At 43.3% G+C, this 10,071-nt stretch overlaps 1 protein-coding gene across 2 annotated transcripts; it reads left to right on the forward strand.

Moving 5' to 3' along the window:
• Positions 1 to 2,780: 2,780 nt before the first annotated feature.
• On the forward strand, positions 2,781 to 5,509 carry LOC107223109 (putative gustatory receptor 28b). 2 transcript variants are annotated; one of them, XM_015662692.2, is made up of 5 exons: positions 2,781 to 3,669; positions 3,744 to 4,034; positions 4,121 to 4,183; positions 4,252 to 4,341; positions 4,452 to 5,509. In XM_015662692.2, exons 1-5 carry the CDS (start codon positions 2,956 to 2,958, stop codon positions 4,545 to 4,547), a joined length of 1,254 nt encoding a protein of 417 aa, XP_015518178.2. In that variant the 5' UTR covers positions 2,781 to 2,955; the 3' UTR covers positions 4,548 to 5,509. The 2 variants fall into 2 exon arrangements, 1 of the variants encoding a protein (XP_015518178.2); XR_006902755.1 differs by lacking the exon at positions 4,452 to 5,509 and having other exon boundaries at positions 3,744 to 4,163; positions 4,252 to 4,299.
• Positions 5,510 to 10,071: the final 4,562 nt, after the last annotated feature.

Genomic DNA, 10,071 nt, shown 5'->3' on the forward strand with positions numbered 1-10,071 from the left:
CTCGAACGGCTAGAAGCTCGTTATGGCCGTTCTTTGGAATCGCTTGGATATTCGGCGGGAGGAGTATCAAAGCTGGTCGAGTATGGAGGGTTTTATATTCGACAACAATCACCGTGATCGCCATATTCGTTTGCATCTCTGGACTGGCGAACGAGATTTTACCACGGAGCCAAATAACGGAAATACTCGGTTACTTCATTCAATTTACAGAGTGGCACAACGTACTCGTGATTCTCGTGTCAATATGGTTGTGGGATTCGAAAGGAGCTCGAGCGGTAGAGAAATCGATAAAAGAATTGACCAAACTGGATGAGGAGCTGACAAATTTTAACCTTCAAGTGAGCCACGAGACATTTCTGTGGAAACAATTGGTTACAATTTGTGGATTTTTGGCTTTCTTTATTTTTGGTGTAATCTTACAGCAATACTCGCTCGGCAAAAGTGACGATACTAATATCTCGGGAAATAGTTATTGGAAATCCCTAGCGATCGTCCTAGCTTTCTTCATGCCATATTTCTTTGCATTAATAGCTGACCTCTTATTCGTCGTTATGTTAGACGCATTCCAAATCAGATTCAAACTTGTTAATCAGATTTTCAGACAGATCGCAGAATCGAAAGGAATCACGAGAATTGCGGTACTTCCCGCTTCTTCGCAGCACTCTCGCAGACTGAATGCTGCGGCTGGAATATCCCAAAAAATAACCGCCGGAGGTGTAAGTATTCAATGACCACGTTTCTCGTTCACGTCATCAAAGCCTGACCAGGTCATCTGATTTTTTTCCAGCATCCATCGTCGTCGCATCTTATGATGGAAAGGGTTGACCGAGCTTCAAGAATACATCGACGTTTATTAAAAGCGGTCGAAGAAGTCAGAGATGCATTTTCTCTACAGCTGTGTACAGATTTTCCACTATTAATTTTTCTTCTCGTAGTCGTGACCTTTTCCCTGATCTCATTTACCTATGCCACGGAAAAAGAAGTTTGGCAGGCTTGCGAATGCGCTGTAGTGATTCTTTTTCTCGGTGGGAAATTGCTGCTCGTTGTTATTTCCTGTTCGAAGACCAGCGACGAAGTGCGTATCAGACATTTGTATTAACTGCTGGAGGTGTTGATTTTCGTATACTGAGTCAATTTTATTACGACCCTTCCAATCATTACAGGCCAACGAATTTGGCATCTCACTGTACCAAGTGCCGATTCAGGATTCTGCTGCACACAATCAGGTATCGAAAATAAACTAGTAGATTAGCCCTGTTAACAATTCTCAGTCTAACGATATTGTGTATTTGGTATAGCTGAGAGAATACTCAATACGTATTATGAAACAGAAGCTAGTATTCACTGCGGGTGGAGTTTTTACCGTTGATCGAAAATTGGCAATATCAGTGAGTATGGGTCAGTTTTCTCTTTTGTATCTCCACAGAAACAAAAACTACGTGCTTGGTCAATATTTTCACAGGTTTTCTCCAACCTCATTAAGTACCTGATAATCATCTATCAACTGCGAAGAATTTACTAGTGCGGAACTCCTACGCCTGAACAATTATACTTTGTAGTCAGTCGTGTATGTCAAGTTGCCTATGCGCAGGGCGCATTTTACGTGTCCACTACGAACACCGACAAGATTTATCATTTAAATCTGGTTGATACTAAGTACATATAAATTCATTATAATTTGCACAGTATCGAAATTTCGTTGCCTTACCGTCGAGACCTTGAAACTTGAATGTAAGGCTCTTTACCGCGGTACGTCCGCATAGATACAATCAAAGTTTACAATCTTGGCTGTCCTGAATTTATGCATCGTACATACGATAACTGCACAGAAGAACATTGTAACATGCATAGCTGGTTTGAATTAACCGCAGCGAGACGGCAGCGACATCAGATTATAAATAAAGATACAACGGGTCCAGACGAAACAAGTGTTTTAAAATAAGAAGAGTGGAACCGCACGAGCAATAAAAAATTGTTTTGATCATCCGTATGCCCGTTAGGCATCCAGAGGAGATCAGACTTGGCGCCTGGGTTATGCGTTATGGCTTATGCAATCCAACCGCCCGTCCACCTCGAATGCAATCAAATTTTAGTCAAGAATCTACCCAAGTGTCAAGTGTTGTGTTTCAAGTAGTACTCACCTTGAACGGAATGCCTGTAATGTCGTTTTTTCTTGCGATCTAATTAAACTGTACATAAATTGCCTCGTGGTTCACCACTGCTCTTATATGTATACTCCATGTTCCTAGTATTCAATTTTTTCCACAAAATTACCCCGGTGAAAGAATACAAACCCGGCTCATACATCAAGCTGACAAAATTCTTATTACCCGAAGAAGAGAGTACGCGATGCGAGGATGAAGTGAAGAAAAAGTATAATGAGTGAAAAGATCGCCCTAATCCGCTCACTCAGGCTCAGCCTAGAGCGTTTGATCCAAGAGTGTTTGGAATTGGTCAAGTGATGCAATGGTCCTCACAGATCGGCGCCCGAGTCGCATTGTCCAGAGTAATTTAAATATTTAACGCCCAGTTGGTTTTGCTTAATTATGTGGTGTGTCCGAGCTGACCATTCCAGCACCTTTGTCCGCAGTCCATGATCACACAGCATTTATAAAATACCACCGGTAGACCGTGGTCGCGAAAAAATTATTTTCCGACTCGGCATCAGTTCATTATGAACTGGAATATGGAGAACGTGTGTAAATTCTAACAGAAATGTGCAGCAGTTATCTGTTGAGTGAAATTAAAACGGCACTATGGAAACAAAAGTATGAGACCGCAATACTCAGGGAACATTAGGATACCAATGGTGGCGGACTACATTATCACTTACCGAACCATTAGCATGGAAATTGTCCATTAGGGCGACCAGGCACAGTGGTTATTTGACCAGGCGCAACTGATCGGCAAAATAAATCATCCTGCACATCAAGCTTTGTATTATCGTCGAAAACCATGAGGCTTATCGCGGAGTCTGAAAAGATCAGAAGGTCTTTGAATCCAATTTTCATCTCTTCTTGGATATTCGGGGTACCACGTATCAGTTACAAGTACACTCATCGCTTGATGTACTCGGTTTTAATCGCGGCAATTTTTGCGGCAACTTTCATCGTGTCGTTAGACGTTCGGTGGAACGCCGCCATGTCCTACAATCATACGTACGCCACGTTCTACGGCGTTTCACAAATTGTCACATTCGTGGGCGGTATTGGTACGATCATATTTTGGGTTGCCAGTGGCGCAAAAGCTTTGGATGATTCGATCGTGGAGCTGGGAACGGTGGATGTCGAATTGAGGGATATCGGCATCGAAGTCAAACACCGAGACGTATATCGCAGGCAGATCAGATTGCTCGGTTCGTTCTCAACGATATGGCTGGTCATCATCGGTCTGCACGAATACATATTTACTGCTATCGGGATCAACGATAAAAGCTTGATATTAAAAACTTGTTGCCTTTCGTACAGCTCCCACGTTCCTCACTTAATCACATTATTCAGTGATCTGGTATTCTCCACAATAATGTTTACCTTCTATGAAAGATTCCAATTGATCAATCGTGCTTTGACCGAAATTGCGAAAGACCGGGAGCAATCAAACGATGGAATAATTGCTGTTCCCAGTATTCAACCTCTGAGAAATCGACGTGATCTTCCGTTCAGCAATAAGGTACGACGAAACGGATGACAATCCAGAGTTGGACATACTAATATCTAAAGATTGATCGTCAATTGCATTTTCAGGTGAATCGGAATTTGCAGGAATCGTTAGAGAGAATCGATCGGCTTTACAAGGTTCATCGGCAGCTTTACCTAATAACGGAAAAGCTCAGTGTGAATTTTTCATGGCAGCTCTACTTTACGGTTTCGACAACCTTTTGCCTCCTCGTTTACAGACTCCTCGCATTGTACACACTGGTTTTCGTCCCGTTGTCGGTGCTCGGAAGTAGGATCGGTCTATCGCTCCTCTGGGTCTTCTATCTCATGCTCAAATTCTGGGTGATCACGTTGAGCTGCTGCAACACCATCACCGAGGTGATTCGAAGTCCAACGTTTGACGCGTTGTTTGGTGTTTTGCAACGAGAGTAAAATTGAAAACAAAAAAATTGATCACGTTCCAGGCAAATACATTGGGAATCATTCTCTACAGAATTACGATCGATAGTGAGTCGTTTCACAGGATGGTGAGCTCGATGCAGATTTTGAAATTTCTTTAACTGACGCGAGAGTAAATTAAGCCGATCATTTACAGCTGCACAGATACTCGGCCCACCTCCTTCAGAACGAGCTTCGTATCACGGTTGGTGGTTTCTTCACGATTGACAAATCTCTGGTTGGAACGGTGAGTATAGAAGAGTCATTATTTACCCGTTTCGGTGAAAGATTAAAACAGAATTGGAATAAAATTTCCACCTACCTCTAACAGCCTTGTGTCTCTGTGGTTTCCCACAGCTCTTCTCCTGCGTGACAACCTACATGATATTCGCCGTCAACGTCTGGAAGGACACAGAAGCTAATTCCGCTGAATCGACGACCGTCTCATCTTGACGGAGGAGTTTAAATCGTTCCTTGAACGCGACATTCACCTTGCTATTTCGATTGCGGTAAATTTCGATCCCGAGTTGCAGCGGGTATGTGCAGTTCCCAGAGTGCATATGACGGTGTTAAGTCCTCGCTACATCCCACGGAATGTAAAGATCCCCGGGTTGGTCAGAGCGCGTTGTACTTGAGCGCTTCGAATTTACAAGCATACGGCTTGTCTTTTCGCAACAATAATGACTTCGCGATGTGTTCGGCACTCGATCAGCTCGATTCGCAGGACCCGAAGGACCGCGTGGTCGCCTGGCTCTTTGGTAGATACCTAATCAAAGTCCTGTGTAGGAGAGCCCGCATAATCGCTCTCTGACACGATGACACATATAAGCCCAACTCCTCCTCCAGTCTTGGCGTTGGCTCCAGCCGAGGCTGGCGCCTCGGATAACGGGGCTCGTTTATTAATCGTCTCCGGATTATTTACTCGGACAAAGAGCCCCGGAATTTCTGACACAGGATGCCGTGCCTGCCCGCTCATATTCTCGCAACGTATAGTTGGATTTTATTCCTACGAGTGCCGCTGAAACCTTCCGTCACATGCTCATTAATGCTCAGGAATTCAGAGTCTCGATCGAAGAATTTCACGGAGGATGGAGGGGAGATAATTGATTGCTTCATCAACGGCCGAACCAAGGAATATTGGAACGTCAACGAATCTGCTACAATTACGGGATGAGAATCGATGTTGTACCGATTATTCCACCCTGCATGTCCCGTGTGTATGTATGCTCGTATTATACAGTGTACCTTGTAATCGCATAGCAATTACAGTGCGACGTTCTATATCTCTGCACTTACAATTAGATGCGGGCGAATAATTGATATGCACGTGTATATACCTGTGTAACTGACTGCCTCGCAAGTGGATGTATAAATAACCACCAAGCTCCTTTGTCAGCTCTCTTCATTTGTACCTGTATTATCATTATCTGTCACTATACCGAGTAAATAAATTCAACTACCACGCGATCGAACGTTTTCCCTACAAATCAGTCCATGCATGCATAATGTTGTATACGACATATTCAACAGCGATACGGATCGCACGTATGTGCACTCAGAGAAATTTTTAGTAAAACCTCGCTTTTCGTAATTCCATAAATATTCAAACAGTTTTTTCAACGATATCTGTGTTACTCAATTTTTCTAGTTACTATAACGATTGAAATTTTTCTCATATCGCAGGTCGAATTCGAATTAATCCATCTTAATTTCAAATTCTTGTCAAAACAAATATCGGAATCTGCAACGCGAGGAAAGAGCTCAACGAACAGCGATGCGATACTTGGCGGGAGTTTTTGGTTCCTTTTCTTTATTCCATTCGTTCGACTGACGATGAGCGGTCGAAGAGCTTTAGCACCGGCGCCAATTCAAGGGCGTCTGACATTGTCGCGAATCTGAAATATCTCCTTCTGATTATTATAAGTATAAGAATGAGCTCTGGAAAATCACGGAACACGCGCTTCGGGTCGTTTTATCAAGTTTATATTAAAACCCTACAACGTCGAGGTCCGAATATATAATCCCTGCTTCTATGTACGGGCTCCGATTCAAGTCTACTTATTGTACCCACGTACACTTCGAATAAATCCTTGCAAACTGCGCGTACCTCACAGATAAATGCGACAGGATTATCCCCTGCTTTCGTATTACGTACCTGTTCAAATGTCACGCGATTTAATGAACGGTCAGATTTAAGTCAATTAAATTTTTCTTTTAGTTTTATTTTATCCCGTTCACTACACATTATTCGAAATTGAATATGAGAGTTTATGATCATTTTCAGGGCATAGCAAACTCGGATACGATCATTCAACTCTCAAGGAACGATTTATCCGAAATTAGAAAGGGGCACAAGTGGAAACCGAAAATGGGAAGGAGCTTTTTTTTTGCGGTGTAGATTTGAAAAAAAACTGAAAGTAGTCAAAATCGTCCTCTTGAAATCCTGCTCCCTGCTGTAATTGCGGATTTCAGGATTGACAAATCTTCTTACCTTTTACGTCTCGTCATTAACTTTCCGGTTCTCGTTCGGCGAATTGTACAAAATAATATCCTTGATCAAAATTTCCGATTAATGGATGATTGTATTTAGGAATTACGTTTCTCCTACTCACATTTTTTTTTATTTCTCTCCTTTTTTCATATCGATCTGATATTACCAAATTTTCATAAGTGATCACCGAACGTCTGCATTTATGCAAGGAGCGAATCAATTGTAGAATGAAAGAAACGATACGATTTACCGTGAAACTTATGATGTACCCAGGATCTTGTTTTGTACCTGTATTTCTTGTTAGAAACGTGCAATGCAAAGATCGTGCAACGCGCGAATCGATGTCTGTGCGTGGCCTCTGTTTACGCGGACGCGACGGTATAAAGCGTTTGTATATACGTGTATAATGTAATTAATCCGACACGGTAAATTGAAATGATTTATCATTATACCTCCGGGAGGAGTTGTTGACAAGATGCCATGCACAGACGGGAAAAAGAGGTCCTGCAATCCCGGGGATTATAATAAATGCGCGCGACGTTTAACCATCACGTGCAAAAACTTTGCCAGCTGCTCTGCGGCCGTGCAATTTTGCTGATTTATGGCTAGACAGTGTCGCACGCTCGTTATTGCCGGTTATTAAATTGACAGGCAAGTCGAGTGCGAGAATATCTTCCTTTTTTCCTTTTTACTTTATTACCGCTGCGTTGTATCAACGATAATAAAATGTTGCATTCTGGAAAAAATTCACATTCCAACAACGCGCACTTTGATCGATATCGCGCATCCTTTATTTAATTAATGCTGCGGAGCATGCGTCAATTCTTCATTGTGCCTGCATACTTTTCAGCAGTTTTATGCAACGGTGAAAATTATTCATCGGACTCGCGTAGCTGAGTCTTGTACCGTGTCGTGTTGTGCGAAATTATTTGATACGCCGCGCGCGCGAAGACGGATCGAAGCAGTTACCCTTGCATACCGGAATTCGAGGAGATATTCGCTTTTGAAAAATGAGAAAACACGGCTCTCGTTCTACCAAACGCCACGCTGTCGGGGTATCGTAAATGTGTTAAACTTCGCAGCGCGATTCAAAATCCGCGACAGAACAACTTTCGGATTTTATTTCGGCAGGAAAGAAAAATACCACAATTTGTTTATCCGCTATTGTACTTTACAGGCACCTGAAAAACGTTCAACGCGTGTAGCCGCGGCGTTATTTTTGGAACACATACACACCATGTCGCATTCACGCACTTTACTCTTCAATTATACGCTTCGTTTCGGGTGCCACTCGGATTTATAGCCGGTCACGGTTTACTACGTATCCCGGTGATGGAATTTATGCTAGGAAACTAAAACGCCACCTCGATTCGATCTAACGACACTCCAAACGCCACGCTATCCCGTCAAAATACTGCAAATTAATAAAGAATGAGAAAATTTTTAAACCATGGTTCAGACAGGATCGTCTTGCAAAAGATTATGGAATGCTCTTGTTTATACAACCTAAGTTTTACGAACTTTTGTTGTTCATTTTCGCAGATTACGGCTGTTGCGAAATATTATCGTCAAGGCGTAAGTCATGCAATTTCGTGACTGTATCAACCGGATGAGTCCGCAAGTTGCCCGTGACTTTTTCCAGGAAACTGGATTGATCAGCGCAAGGTCGATCTCCTTTGAAAAACCGATCGCACACTAATATGAACATCTTTTCGAAAGACGAAACGGTTTTTTCGATATACCTAATACAATTTAGCGCCACCTTGACACGAATTTACACCTTCTCGTAGCTTGACTCATTTCAATTCCCGTTAATGAGACTCGTTCGCCGAACGAAACGGGCGTAATTAAATGGTCATTCGGTATATCTAGTCGGCATCTCTGATTCGTTAGGATTTTTATCCCAGGTCATTGCCGGGAGATCGGTGTAGCTAATCGTCGTTTTTCTCAAACGACTTGAGAGTTATTTGGCGATAGTATTCTTACCCTTAGGTCTGTTTGCATTTCCTTTTCTCCTGCAGGCCGCAGGTCAATTGCGACGCGGAGTTTCTGGAAAAGAGTCGAAGGGATCGTTTCTCATGAGTTTTGAAAAGCGTATAGGTAGTTGCATACATACTTGCCGACTCTGGCGGAACAATCAAGTCGGTGGTAATAAAACAAACCGGTGAATGCAGAGATACGCAGCAATTTGTCTGTCGCAGGACGGCAAAATTCTCAAGAGTCGACTTTGCTGGTTGCTACGGTGACTCGACGGAATTTAACTGCGAGCACTCCTCGCTACGCACAGCCTTCGCATACCTGATTGCAACCGGTCAATTACTTGTTGGATTTTTATTTTCCATACGGACCGATTTTTCCCATTAAATGTCGTATATAAACATAATAATATACCGTCGCGGGAAAACGCCCTGCGCGATTTATCTCCGAGATGCGCTTCGCGCCTTGTTCTTTTGCATCTGCTTCTCAAACTCCGTTCCCCTCTCATTTTTAAATTCATTTTCCCTCGCCTTGCGTATATACAATATACCTATATTACGTCTCGTAAATGAGAGAGGGCAGCTTATTTAATACCAGGCAATTACGATCCTGCCCACTAAAACGATACCGGTCCGCAACCTTAGACACAATTACACGCTCGTCAGATCCGAGCATAATTCAAGGGCGATTAATCAAACCGCGATTTACGAGACGTCGAGACACTGGATACGCGGTATACGAATTGAATTCCCAAGCGGTGGAAGGAAAAAGGCAGGCGTGGAACGAAGCATCCCGAGATTACCCAATTTTTTGAAAGTCGTTAGAGCCAACCCTCCAACCGCGTTGAATTACGGCGCCACGCGAATTGAACCCTCGTGACCCCGAGAAGACGCTGGCGGCGGTCCGCAAGCATTTCAGCGAGTGCATGCGCATCGGTGCAGCGATGCAGATGGTCATTCCTTGCGCGTGTAAGGAATACCGCCCGCAAAGAGTCCGAGATATGTGAAAAATATCAGCTGACTCGTTTTATATGCACGAAGCCGGCGGTCGAGCCGATTAATTCTCGTACTCCCCGCTTTTCGATTACCGGATGTTACGGCCCTCGACGAATTCCAATATCACCCAACGACTCCGGATCGGTTATTCGGAGGTGGTAAAAATCACTCACCGCGATATTCACCCTCTGACCTCGGACTCCAAGAATGCACAGTATACAATAACTTCACAGATTTTGATATTCGGCCCATGATCTGGATCACCTGAAATCCCGATTAAGATTAGAAGAAAAAACATGCGAGGCACGGTTTTCGTTGCTTTAGGGTACGTCTCACCTGTCTGCGAAGGCTGTAAAGTCAGTCGAATTTGAGTAGTTTCGTAAGCATGACTAGGCCGCGATACGTTGATCAAAAATCTTCCAAAAACCCGCGAGCAATGTTCTAAGCGATTTTCAATGTCACCGATTTCGGGTCGATGACATCCCGAGTGGGTTCAAGATCGATTCACGATCAG

Source organism: Neodiprion lecontei, chromosome 1, assembly GCF_021901455.1.
Source record: "Neodiprion lecontei isolate iyNeoLeco1 chromosome 1, iyNeoLeco1.1, whole genome shotgun sequence".
NCBI lineage: Eukaryota > Metazoa > Arthropoda > Insecta > Hymenoptera > Diprionidae > Neodiprion > Neodiprion lecontei.

What these genes read in the sequence shown, in the direction of transcription:
- LOC107223109 (XM_015662692.2), top strand. Translation starts at nt 2,956, where the DNA reads ATGAGGCTTATCGCGGAGTCTGAAAAGATCAGAAGGTCTTTGAATCCA. An exon ending in ATCTTCCGTTCAGCAATAAG is followed by an intron (nt 3,670 to 3,743) that starts GTACGACGAAAC and finishes TTGCATTTTCAG; the next exon opens with GTGAATCGGAATTTGCAGGA. An exon ending in GCTGCAACACCATCACCGAG is followed by an intron (nt 4,035 to 4,120) that starts GTGATTCGAAGT and finishes ATCACGTTCCAG; the next exon opens with GCAAATACATTGGGAATCAT.